The sequence below is a fragment of the Trachemys scripta genome, chromosome 2 (genome assembly GCF_013100865.1).
Source record: "Trachemys scripta elegans isolate TJP31775 chromosome 2, CAS_Tse_1.0, whole genome shotgun sequence".
Lineage (NCBI taxonomy): Eukaryota > Metazoa > Chordata > Testudines > Emydidae > Trachemys > Trachemys scripta.
Genome location: NC_048299.1, coordinates 96,622,859 through 96,637,080, shown reverse-complemented (window position 1 = coordinate 96,637,080; position 14,222 = coordinate 96,622,859). Strand labels below are relative to the sequence as shown.

Genomic DNA, 14,222 nt, shown 5'->3' with positions numbered 1-14,222 from the left:
TTATTGGATGCACCCCTGAGAAAGAAGGTACTATAAACTATATGAAGATTACCTGTAAAAGAATACCTGATAGCAGGCTTTTCCATTTTAGGCTCACCCATCTGAAGTGGTGATATCTGACCAATGACAGATGTCACTACAATATCTTCCATGTCTACAGAGTCTACATCATTCTTAAAAATTCCACTTTAGCATGAGTACTTCTGGGAATGACAGCAGTAGAGAATATGACAACCACCTGTGCTGAGGTAAGACAGACTTGGAAAATACCCAGTTTATTCATAAACTTTCAAACGTATTTGTGCTTAGAGATATCCAGTCCAGGATGAACCAGTAGCTAAGACTGAGAGTAATAAAGCGAGATTTGATTATATCCGCTACTAAATATAGACTTCTAATTTAGCAAAACCTTTTATAAATTCCATTTTTATGGTACACATTATTATTGAAACTGTTACTAATGACATGCCATGTACACAAATGTATCTTTGCTCCTATCATAGCTGCCAGCCAACAAGAAATGCATACATATAGCATTTTCTTCTTTTTTAAACTTTATTTATATTGTTTTTATATAAAATATAAACAACATAATGAAACAAAACATATGTAATCATGCACAAGATTGAAATACCATATAAATAACAAAATTCAGTGTTCATTATTTGTAAAACCTGGAAAAAAACAAAAACAAAACAAACAAGCAAAACTCTGACCCTGTAGAGGTCCATCAATTGTTGAAGTGATTAAATAGATAAATAAGTGAGAACATAACCTATGAGTGTTGGGGACTAATATATACTAAACTGCAAAAAGCATGCAATAGTTTCATGTGTGACCAGACATCTTCATATTTTTTCCAAGCATTTCTATTAGACAGAATCATTGTTTCCATTAAGGCAGTAGTAGAGAGTTCACTAAGCCAGTCTGTGTATGAGATAGGAATTGCAGATTTCCATTTTCTCAAAATAACTCTTTGGGCCACTAAAATAGTTACTGCAATCCATTTTTTAACTGGTAATACCAACTCATTCAGCACCCATAACATACATAAGGTTGAAGAAGGAAAAAATAGCAACACAATGTTGTTGAGAGAGCACTGAATACGGTATTCCAGAACACATGCATTTTTGACAGGTATAGAGGATGTATGAAAGGTTGGCATGGGGGCATTTTGCATTTCCAGCATTCACTATGTGTTCCCAATCTAGCTTTAAACAAATATTCTGGTGTTCAGTAATACCTGTTTATTATCTTGTTCTGGAAGAATCGCAAGAATAAGGCATTTGAAGTATATTTCACATTAAGCAGGATATCGCCACAGGTTTCTGTTGTGATAGTAAGGCTAAGTTAACTTTCTGATTTTTCTTTGAGACTGAGATTGGGAGGGTAATGCGAAGCAGTAAGCCACCTATAAGTAATTCCTACAAAGCGACTTTTGTTTCCATGTTTCTTAACATGTTCTTCTAGAGGTGAGAGAGTTGAAACAGACCAATTGTTCCCTATCCCTATTTAAATCCTTGAGTATAGCTGCTGAAAGAAGGAACTGTGGGATAGCGGTAGCTGATATTTGTTGCACATAAAATTGAAGGAGGCCAGTCTATCGTCCTGTATTATATCTTTGTTTTGTTAATCCCTTTTCTATCCAAATTTGTCTTACATGTGAAGTTTTCTGTGGTCCTGAGGTAAGGGTTATCCTATAGTGGTACAAGAAGAGAATTAGTAAGATTGGCTGCTGTAATCATCGTAACACATTGCAGGATGTCACATGTAGATGCAAAGATTGGATTTTTCCTTAAGGGTTTGGGTATATAAAAGAAGAGAGGGAACCAATTGGCATAACTAACCTTTTTTCAATCTCAAACCAGGCCAGTGCATATTCAGAGCTACTGGGGAGGAACCACCTTACAATAGGATGCATTTGGAATGCTAGATAATATAGATGCAGATCTGGCAACCCCATGATTTTTAAGGGTCTTGTGTGATAAGAGAGGCTGTTTTTTATCCCATATAAATGGCATGATAAGCCTATTTGACCAAAGAGCAAGAGAGAGACCTTGAAAGGCAACAGGCTAATGATACGAGTCACTATTGAGCAGATATTCATTTTGGCTATTTCTAGTCTCCCCAGTAAGGATAGAGGGAGGAGATGGGATTGATGAGGATGGATTCTTCAGTCATACAAAAATTTCATCAGCATATAAATTGATTTTGTATTCTTTCCTGTTTAGAGTCACACCTTCAATGGCTGCATGCCGACATATGTACATTGCCAGTGGTTCAACAGGAACCTTAAAAAGAAGGGGCAGGAGGGGACATCCCTGTTGTGTCCCTCTTTCTAGTTGAAATGTGGGAGAAATAATTCTATTAATTGATACTAAAGCAAGGGGAGAGTTGTATAATACACTGACCCAGTTCAGGAATATTGCTCCAAAGCCAATTTTTTTTAGGGCAGCTATTAGGGTCATGCCACCCTATCAAAGGCTTTTTCTGCATCTAGAGATAAGGCTGTGGAGGGAACATCTAACATCTGAGCTTGCTGGATCAAGTGAGTGATTTTTCTCATATTATTAGCAGGCAATTTTCCTTTAATGAAACCAAACTGATCTGAGTGTATGAGTGCAAAAATTTTAGTGAGGCGACTGAACACCATGATCCCATCAATTATTTTGCAATCCGTATTCAATAGAGATACGGGGCGGAAGTTGCCACAGTTGCAGCCATCTTTGTTCTTTAATATTAAAGTAATTAAAGCAGTTCTCATCTTACAAGACATTGTTCCTTTTTGGAATGTTTCAGTGAAGACCTTTGAAAGAATAGAAGATAGCTGATCACAAAATGTGTTGCAGAAATCTGCCAGAAAGCCATCCATCTTAGGGGCCTAGCTGGAATTCATATTTTTATAGCCTCTTTGATCTCTTGTGTTGTGACAGCTTTGTCCCTAAACAATTTTTGTTCTGAAGTGAAGGTATTAAAAAGTAGGCCTTCAATGAAATGATCACATTTATTAGAGTCAAATTGACTGTCTAATTTATATAAAGTTTAATATAATTGCTTAAATTGATTATTTAAATTGATATCTATTGGTTCAAGGATGGCACTCCCATCTTCTTGCACTAAGGAAGAAATATTGTTGTTGGCTAATTCCATCTTAAGTTTTCTGGCAAGTAGTTTACCTGTGTTATCTCCCCATTCATAATATCTTTGTTTGACCCTGTTGAGTGCAAATTCGACATGGCTGAATAAGCATTCATTATATTTATATTTGGCATTGATTACAGAACATAGGTTTTCATTATTTGGTTCAGTTTTAGGCTTTCTCTGCAATTCATCTACTTCATTGTCCGAAGAGTCTATTAACTTGAGTCTCTCTCTTTTTTGGGGAGATATACTTTATGCATTCACCCCTTACAGAAGCTTTCAGAGTTTCCCAAAGGAAGGTATCTGAGGTAACTGGGTGCTTATTTTCTTGTGTGAAATTAGAGGTGAATCAATTAACCTTGGAACAAAACTTCGCATCTTTTTTCGCAGCTTTCACCTAGAACATTTTAATTATGTGTAACCAGCATCGATGCTAAGTACAATTGGAGCATGATCTGAAATTAATATATTATCAATAGCTGCTTCTAGGCATGCTGGAATCAGTTCTGAAGACACAAGAAAAACGTCAATTCTGGATTCAGATGAATGTACTGTAGAGAAATATGTATAGTCATGCTCCTTGGGGTGTCTCAGTCTCCAGATACCTTTTAAATTAATTTCATTAATAGTGATGGTTGGCCTATTGTGCTTTGAGAGCTGGGTCTCATGTAATTGGACTTGTTCAGATGTCTGTCTAGTGTAGTATTCCAGTCGCCTCCCAGCATTACAAGAATGCCTTTTTTGTTAGAAAGAATATCTGCAATGCCTTTGAAAAATTCAGTATTACCTCCACTTGGATTGTAAATGCTTCCTTAGATTAACTTTTTTGAGTTGAAACCATCTTCAAGAAGAACATAGCTTCCTTCAGGATCAGACCAAAACTGTATACATTGAAAAGTTATGGTTTTATGAATTGAGATGGAAATGCCTCTGCTCTTAGAATTCAACTATGAATGATACTCAATATCGACCCACCTCTTCTTGATTCTGTGGGTATCTATTTCTGCTAGATCAGTTTCCTGCAATAAAGCTACTTAGCACTTTTTTTATCTGAGGTATTTCAGGATATTAATTCTTTTGGAAGGTTGATTAAGTCCCCTCACATTCCAGGAGCATACTCTTAGAAAATTCATGGCAAAATTTTAAAAGTTATATTAAGATATATAACCTTATTCTAAAGATACATATTTTCCCCTGTTGATACTGTAAAACCACATCTCTAGAATATGGTCTATATTTATTAGGTACTGGTTAGTTTTGAATGAATTGGTGTGAATTGAATGAATTGAATGAATGAAGCCTTCAATTGAGCTTCTAGGAGCATCAGGTATACAAAAAGATCTATAGTTAAATATCATGTGTCTTCCAAAGTATATTTATAAAAGAAAACAAAAAAAAATTAACAGACTTAAAACAAGCCTAGGTGGACATGCTCAGATCCCTAATGGCTTCAGTTCCATCTGGCCCTCCCCTCCCTATATTATCTAATATAGTCTAAATGTCTCTAAATATTTTAAGTTAAATATTACCCTGTAAATACCAATGGGTATTCTAGAATATGTACTTAGAATTATGGGGGGAGGGATAGCTCAGCGGTTTGAGCATTGGCCTACTAAACCCAGGATTGTGAGTTCAATCCTTAAGGGGGCCACTTAGGGATCTAGGGCAAAAATCAGTACTTGGTTCTGCTAGTAAAGGCAGGGGGCTGGACTTGATGACCTTTCAAGGTCTCTTCCAGTTCTAGGAGATAGGATATCTCCATTCCTACCTACAGAAGATTTTATGTGTACATACACATGTATATACATATATATAGACTCATCACATGTAAATTTACAACTGATTTGGTACATCAAATATAAATTAGTACAAAATCTAAATATGAATATGATTTTTTATATTTTTCCTATGTCAAATGCCCTCCACAAACTGAATATCTAGTTCTATTTTAGGTTACAGTCTGCTCTACAAGTCAGGAGCATTGACTGTTCCAGGGACTTGTGGTCACCGTAACACAATCCATCAGTGAAGAGATTCTTTCTAGCAGTGCAAGTTGTGATAATTAGTATGGATAATACTTCAGTCAGAAGACGGTGCTATAAACCCCAGCTTTGTGTTAAACTGTTACTCTATGTATTGCAATGCTATACAGTTGTTGTTATTGCTCAGTTTCATAGGAGATCAACAGAAGAGTTCAGACTAGCTGGTTATCTGCTAGTAGTTGGAAGGTAAGAGTAATAGAGAATACAGCACTAAGAATGTCAAGGGTTTAATACTGAAGATGCATATTCCTAAAAAGAGATTAGGTTTAGGAGAGACTGACTGCCAGAGAGATTGGTTTTTGTGTTGTTAATTTTCGAAAAACTGCTTCCAGGAGCCAGTTTTCTTGATTAAAATACCAGGTTTTTTAGATAACAAAACAAAAGTTGCCAAAAGAAAAATAATCCACATAACTACCCATAAGTAACACTGATCAAGGCTGTCTTAAGACAGCAGTAAGTAACTTTCTCTTCCTCTGGCCACCTCTTTAAGGAACTGGACATTTCAGTCAACACCCTGACCATGGTCTCATTGTGATCTGATGGGACTCATCCACATCACATAGCATATGTTTTAGAACTTTTATTGCACAGCTGATTAATTATAATCAAGGACTGAAGTATTCAGGCAATAGACCAAATTCTAATATGATTGGAGCTGTCATTGATATACTACATGAAAAAAAGCTTTCTGCAAATCTTAAACCTTTCCAATCACTCTAGAACTACCTGTTGTCCTTAACCCACTACGTATGCTTAAATTTGATATTCTATTTGACTTGTCTGCGATATGCTGCGTTTACCTCCGGGCATTTAAAAATATATTGTTACATTTTAGCTGCTAGGAAGATTTCTGAACTAGAATAATTTAAGACTAATCATCAATGTAGGGTGACCAGATAGCAAGCGTGAAAAATTGGGACCGGGGGTGGGGGGTAATTGGCACCTATATAAGAAAAAGCTCCAAATATTGGGACTGTCCCTATAAAATCAGGACATCTAGTCACCCTACATCAATGTGATCATGAAGAAACAACTGGTCATTCTCCACTATCATAAAGGCACATCTCCAAGTGCAGATTTTACATGTCTATCTTAGCTATTGATTTTAGGAATTTCTAAGACTCTAATACCATGGTGTCCAAACATTGAAATCTATAGGAGTTAAGCACTTAAACAGCTTAGATACTTTTGGGGAATCCTACTAGGTGCCTACAACTAAAAAAAATCATTTTGAAAATCTGCTCTTGAATCCTTCTGGGCCCTTATATAACCCCCCAAAAATAGGCATAAATATGAGGGGAACATTGTACATAAACTATTGAAGAAATATTCTCCAAAATGTGCTTCTATACAAGTTAAATGAAACTGATTTTTGAAACATGAATAGTATATTCAAATATGTTCTCAACTAGACTCTATTCCATGTGAGAATTGAAAAGCTTGTATTCCAATTTTCAGGATTAGGGACCTTTGGCAAACAGGTGTGAAGCAAGTTATATATTTAAAACCAGTTGGCAATAATGTTTTTTTTTTCTTTCTAAGACTTAACACTGTGTATAACTATTTGCCACGAAGACACAAAATTACTTCACAAGCCAACAGAGGTGGGCCAAAATCAGAACCCCAGATACAAACACCCTCTAACTTTTGATAGGGATCTAAATTTTGCAAGCTCAGAGCCATTCTTACAAGCAAAGGTTTGTTGTTATGGAATGTGCAATACAGCAATTGCTCTACCCCTTTCAACATGCCTACAAAAAAATAGTCTCCTCTGATATTGGATTTACATTAGTTTCATTCCACTGATTGCAGTGTCATGACTCATTTTTACCATTAGAGAGGAGATCTGAAATCAGGCTTCACTATATATTGCAGGCTTACCAGCAAAACATTTGAGCTACAAGAGACCATTACCAAAAATGCCATTTCTTCACAAGTTTCTCCTATGTATCTTCACTCCAAATAAAAAACTGAGTATCATAACTTTCTCATCATCCAAGATTTTTCTGTCAGATTAGCTAGAGAGGGGACAACATTTAATTTATAGTTCATGGTGTTTTTTTCATACCCTATGAAGTGAGGTCAAAGCATCATATCATTCCTCCAGCTACCGGTTAAATTGCTAAAGCTGAAACTGAATTTGCTATTTCCTCCATGCAATGAAACTTTAAGGAGAGCATGCAGTCTTGACAAGAAATTGCCAATAAATATTTTATCCATCCAATGTGTTTTTAAAGAGAGTTTTTTTCCCTTTGTCTTTCTGTTGCTCATATTTGAAATTCTTTCTTAAAGAGGCTTTTTTTACAGTGTAATTCCTCCCTGCATAAGTATCATTTTGCATTGGAAAAAATTGATACTTTTCTCCCACTGTGTTGTATAGTCAAGTAAAATGAATACAGCTGTTCAGCAAGGGCAGTTTGTCAGACAAAAATAATCTTTGTACACAAACATAATTGATCTGATATTGGAAAGCTATATGACGTGATAGGAGAAGAGGTTTTCTATGACAATTTAAGCACCCAGTGCCTACTGAAAGTGAGTGAGAATTGGAAGCCTGAGTCTCCTTGGTGCCTTCTAAAATCTCTCCAAGGAATTAACAGCTCTAGCAAAGTCAGCAGAGGAAACCTGTTGATCCTGCATAAACAGTGCCAGATTCTGATCCCTTTACTCATGTTGAGTAGTATTTAGTTCTGCAAGTAGTCCCATAAATTTAAGATATTATTCAACATGAGGGTATCAGAATCTGATTCAAAGTAGTTTATTTCCCCCAGAAGATCATAACATAGTTATAATGCAGATCATGCCCTTGCGGGGGGGAGGGCAGAATGACAGTGTCTCTTTAAAGATGAAAAAATGGCCTGTCTGATGAGTTAAAATGTTAAATTATTGCTCCACACCTTATTTTAAATTCCTTTTTACACAAATATGTCAGGATCTTGATTCCAACACTATGTTTTTTGCACACATACATTTCTCCCATGGGGGTGTCAATGAGATTGCTGCCCATGTAAGGAGAGGAAAATATTAGAGAAGGAAATAGATCCATCGGGTGCATGAATTTGCCCTTAATGTGTTGCTTTTTGTAGCATGCCAGTATACTCTTATGACAAAATGGGTATTACTGCAAAGTGCTAAACATCTCTGCAATATCTCAGTTCAGAAGAGACCTTAATTAGAAATTGTGCAATTAAGATATAAGTCAAAACAGATACTTCCTTGCAAAAGTGCACTATCTGTATTAATGCAATGCTTAAGCTCCAGAACTTGAAGTTTTATGCTGAACATTGCAAAACACACTAATCCAGAGGATACCCATACTGTGATCCCAGCAAACTAAGCTAACTTCCCATTATAGTGATGGGAACAAGAAGAGACCAAGATCTCCAATGTGTCAGACAGCTCTCCTGTCCTTTCAACACTTGTCCAAGGACGTACCCAAGGTTACACCATAAAGATACATTCTCCCAAGTTTTCCTTGGAAGGAGACAAGGATTCCTCTGTGTATTTAAGACACTTTTCTTCCTGCCTATTTAATGGGGGAAGGACAACTAAATTCAAATCACAGTTTCTTCTATTGCCTTACAAGCAACTTATCACCTTCTGTCTCTCCACTGAGAAGACTTGCTCTTTTACAGCTTCCACAGGTTTGGCTTCTTCAGGCAAAGCAGCACTTGAACAGTTTCATATCCTCAACATTTTTCAGAATAAATTTTCCAGTGGAATGCTTATTCCTTTATTTTTCTCTTCCTTTTTCCTATTTTTAAATCTTTCAGATGAGCAGAAAATATAGTGCAGCCATCCAACTGTGTAGTTGTCACAGAATGAGAACTTATTTTTAGCCTGGGTACACAGCATGCAGTTTTAGACTCATAGTGTAAAACGTTGAGAGTTGGAAGGGGATGGAGAGAGCGTAGGGAAGTCAAACAACAAGTCATCAGAACTCATCAGGCTCTCAGCTCCTCCATGCAGGCATGTCTACTGCCTACTCCTAGAGAAGAAAGCTATACGGAGCCATCATTTTCAAGTGTCAACATAGTGTAGGGTATCAGAGGGGTAGCCGTGTTAGTCTGGATCTGTAAAAAGCAACAGAGAGTCCTGTGGCACCTTTAAGACTAACAGACGTATTGGAGCATAAGCTTTTGTAGGTGAATACCCACTTCGTCAGACGCATGTAATGGAAATTTCCAGAGGCAGGTATAAATATGCAGGCAAGAATCAGTCTGGAGATAACAAGGTTAGTTCAATCAGGGAGGGTGAGGTCCTCTGCTAGCTAGTGTGAACACCCAGGGAGGAGAAACTGCTTTTGTAGTTGGCTAGCCATTCACAGGCTTTGTTTAATCCTGAGCTGATGGTGTCAAATTTGCAAATGAAATGAAATTCAGCAGTTTCTCTTTGGAGTCTGGTCCTGAAGTTTTTTTGCTGTAAGATGGCTACCTTTACGTCTGCTATTGTGTGGCCAGGGAGGTTGAAGTGTTCTCCTACAGGTTTTTGTATATTGCCATTCCTGATATCTGACTTGTATCCATTTATCCTTTTACGTAGTGACTGTCCAGTTTGGCCAATGTACATAGCAGTGGGGCATTGCTGGCACACGATGGCATATATAACATTGGTGGACATGCAGGTGAATGAACCGGTGATGTTGTAGCTGATCTGGTTAGGTCCTGTGATGGTGTTGCTGGTGTAGATATGTGGGCAGAGTTGGCATCGAGATTTGTTGCATGGATTGGTTCCTGAGTTAGAGTTGTTATGGTGCGGTGCGTGGTTGCTGGTGAGAATATGCTTAAGGTTGGCAGGTTGTCTGTGGGCAAGGACTGGCCATAGTGTAGGGATAATTAGACAACCAGTTGGCAATGCTGGTCACTCTGCTAACATGTATCAAATGCAGTCCTCCAAATACAACACGTATGGACCTCTGGGGTTGGAGAAACAAGTTTCTTCATCAATTGAGAAACCCAGCCCTCACCTCCATTACTACCAAGGTCCCACAATAGCAAAACCAGTGAGAGATTCTGCTGCACTGAGGGGAAAGGAGGAGGTGGCTCTAGACTAAGTGAATGGTACATGGGAGTGCATCCCCCTTACATAGCATATAGCCCAGCTTAGAGTGACGCCCTACCTTGCCTTAGGAAAATGTGTGGGTAGGACATATATAGAGGGGAGGAGTGGCGCCAGAAGATCTGCTGCTTTCTTGATCCCTCTTGCTGCTGAAAAGGGATCACATAGGGCTGTGTAGGCTACTCCAGGTACTAGATGGGAGTAGGCTCCATGGAGCCCTTTTGCAGTCATTCCACAACCTGGAGCAAGTCGATTCCTCCTCCTGCTCCACCCACCTCCCACACATGTCCCCAGTGCCCAGTCCAACTATATGGATTTGGTCTTAGGACAGGAGAGCAACTACATTAGAAAAAACTGGGTGGAGCCAGGAGTGGAATGCATTAATTCTAAACACTTCTGGGACATAAACAAGAGGATAAGAAGTTGAGTGGGAAAGGCATGTTCCCTCTTACCCCTTCCTCCCCCCCAGTGATTTCACCCAGGCCCTAAAAGTTGAAGGAAAGTATGTATTTTAAAAAGTCACCTTTAGAATGACACTGTGCGCGCAAAGGCAAAGACTAACAGAAGATGGTATCTAGGTCGTTAATATGCTGCCAGATCACGTGACATTTTAACTCACTTTAAGGTTTCAGTGGGGGTCGGGATACAAATGCCCAGGAAGCCCCAAAGTGTCACTTGGCAAGCTGCTGCAGTAGGATACATCCTTGGTATTTATAGAGTTGTTCCTGACACTTGATGCAATTGACTTTTTAAAAGGTTGACACCCTTAAATAATAAATAATAAAGACAAGAGTATGAAACTTACGGAATAAATTCTGTTAGGTTGCACCATTTTTTAGAGTCCACTTTCTTCATCATCTCTTCAAAGGATTTTCCACATCTGGGCAACTTTTCTAACATGAGCGATTCATTGCAGACGATCACTTGTTGATGTGCACCTAGAACAAGTCAGATAGCACTTTAAATCCCAAGACACTGATGATGGTAGGAACATGAATGTGGAATTATTTTCTTCACAACTCTTAGCACTAACAAGGTATCACCCCTTCTATTCAAGAATCTCCGAGGACTTTACAGACATTGATGAATTTAACTTTACACACCACCACTTCGGGTTGTTATTTATTCCATTTTGTAAATGAGGAAAATGGGCACAAAGAAATTTAGGACCAAATTCAGATCTGGTGTAAGATGGTGTAGTTCCCATTGAAGTCAATGGGAATTGGGAACCACTTATACTACAACTGAATTTAGAACATTATGAAGTGCCTCAGATCACACAAAAAGTCTGTGCTAGAACCAAGAATAGAATCCAAGTGTTCTGGCTAAAAGTCCTATGCTTTATCCAAAAAAATCCTTCTTAGTTTATCTATAATGCAATAGATATTACAGTTAAAATAGAAAATGTTTTTATATGTCAAACCTTTAATACTCTAGATATAGCAAACTATTTTACTAAGGAATAGGTTAGAACTACAGTGACTGGGCAGACAAAGGCAGCAGTAACTATGCTCATGATAACTCACAAAACTCTAAGAATTAGAAACCTTTTTTACTGAGAGGAAGAATTTTGGCCATGACACTTGGATTCGGATCTTGAAAAAGTACCATGAGATCTGCAGTTTCCAGCTGCTGCTAGAGATGGACAGTAAAGTCTCATCTGGAAGTACTACAACTCTAAATAGTGCAATGCACTCCCTTCCCCACCCACTTATGTAGAACGATTGGAATAATTAAATACAAAAAGTAATAAATCATCATTTAAGTGCAGAATCATCACTGACTGTGAGCCTAATTCCTGGTGTGGGATTTGAACTCATGCATGTCCTTCTGGGCTAGAGGTAGCTAACTGAGCCACATTACCATATATTGCATTGTCTTTAGGAGCCCAGCATAGAGGGAACTAACCTGTTGCATTTATGATCGTATAGTATTTCTAAGCCTTATTAGTGAAGACAAAATGGAGTGATTGACCACATAGATTTGCTTTGGGTCAGAGTATAGATTAGGAAAGAATTTGGCAAGCTTTAACATATTAAACTAACTGTTTTGCTGTAGCTATAAAATAATATTTTTAATACCAGGAATGTTTGCACATCTCATCTACAAAGGACTTTAAAATCAATTGTCACTAATAAAAGACTGGGTAGAAGCAGATCTAGGGTGGGATAGAAGACTCTTCTCTTCGTGGGTCTGGCTTAGAGGGATTGGCTAGCATTAGTTGGCACTGGTGTTATAAGCACATAGCCATGAAGAAAAGAAAATAATTAATCTGGGCTTACACTTTTGGCAAGCCCTAAAACACCTTTGGGCCGGCACTGTTTAGGAATCTGCTCTGTAAATAGGCTATTATGTATGAGAGCACCTCCACCCTGTAGAATCTCAGGAGTTTGAAATGCCAAGGCCTTCAAAGCATTAGACAAGTATCTGAGTGAAGACAGGGGTTTACTAGCTGTCAAGGTCCCAGGAGGCCTATAAGGCAGGTTGGCTGGGGCTACCCAGTAAGAGCCAAGGCCGACAGTTCTGCAGGAACATGGAATCAGACAGAGAGAGGCCTACGTGACTGGCAAGTGGATGCAGGTAGGGCTTGTGCTTCAGGACCCAGTTTATTTGTATGAAAGAAGCCCAAGGGAAGGGCTAGCCAGTTGTCGGAGGAAAGTCAAGATTCACAGTCCTGAGAAGAGACTGGGTTGTTCTGGTTACACCTCAGAAAAGAGAGGATTTTTATTTGGATCTAGTCTGTAGATCAGGAAGTGGAAGACTTTCACACTTGTGCATTTTTCCTTCTGCAGCCAGAAAAAGGAGAAGTTTTATTTGGACCCTGTTTACATCACAGGAAGGGAAGGGAACCTTTGCTTTCTCTTCATTATTGAGTTACATTTCAGGAATGGGCTCCTTTCAGTGGTAGGAAGAACCTGTCACCTTGCTCCAGAGAGATGCATTGTTTGTGATTTCAGAGAACCTGCACTCCTGCTTTCCTCTGTGGAAAAACTCTTTACTGCTACTTAACCAGGAGCTCCTTTAAGGTTGCCACTAGTTTGGATTTTTCAAATCTCTTTCATCTACAGTTATTTCAATTAACATTTTTGTTATAACAATAGCAAATGTTAACAATCTGGGCCTGTCACTAAGGATGTTTTACCACCAAGTCCTGGTGCTTTTTTAATTAAAACACACACACACACACACACTGGGCCAGCTCTAATTTTTTTGCCGCCCCAGGCAAAAAAGAAGAGCGCCACCCTGCCATACCTCCCCCCGCGAGCACCATGCTGCCGAACCCCCCCCCCCCCCCCCCCCGCCCCAAACCCCCCCCCCCCCCCCCCCGCCGCCCCAACCCCCGCCCCCCACTCCGAGCGCCATGCGAGCCCCCGCCCCTCCCATCCAAGTGCCACGCCAGCCCCCGCACCCCTCCGAGCGCCGCTGGTGGTAACAAATGCCTGAGCCCTGTCTACACTGTATTTCCATTTTTCCAACCATCTGTGGCGCAGCACTGATGGTAAATTGTGCATCAGAATTTTGCTAATGTTGATCAACACTAGCCCTGAGCAAATTCAAAAACTGATGTGACAATATGTGTCTGGCAACCGGAGATCAGCAGTGATGTGTTCACTAAATCTGTGGGGTGGGAGAGCACTAGAGGCAGGGTATTCTAAGTGGGGGGAGTCTAATTTGAAAGACAATTTATTTTTTGATGTGATAAAACCTAAATTTGTTGATTTTTAGGCCACAATACAAAATCTAGCTATTTACTCAGATTCCGAAGTGGGCTCCATTTTTCTTTTTCGTAGACTTGGATTTTTTGGTTGGCTTTGTTCAGAGATTAAATATTTTTACTTGTGTGATTTAAAGAAAAAATGAATAGAGCCTGATGAGTGCATATCTTCTAAAACTAAAGGGACACAACTCATGAGAGAATCTGATCACACAGTCGTTTCAGTCTGATTCTCTGACCACAGCTTTTTGATTCTTAAGTTTCTT

General features: G+C 38.8%; 1 protein-coding gene across 4 annotated transcripts in view; it reads right to left on the bottom strand.

Annotated features, from left to right (window-relative positions):
• Positions 1-596: 596 nt before the first annotated feature.
• The window catches only part of RAMP3 (receptor activity modifying protein 3), a 52,527-nt gene continuing 38,901 nt past the window's right edge, over positions 597-14,222 (bottom strand). For 2 of the 4 annotated variants that reach the window (XM_034761295.1, XM_034761296.1), the window contains 2 exons: positions 11,047-11,179; positions 597-1,697 (listed from right to left, as the gene is read on the bottom strand). In XM_034761295.1, the coding sequence (XP_034617186.1) occupies positions 1,601-1,697; positions 11,047-11,179 (230 nt within the window). In that variant the 3' untranslated portion in view covers positions 597-1,600. The remainder of the gene's footprint in view (positions 1,698-11,046; positions 11,180-14,222) is intronic. The other 2 variants (XM_034761294.1, XM_034761293.1) reach the window with 2 other exon arrangements.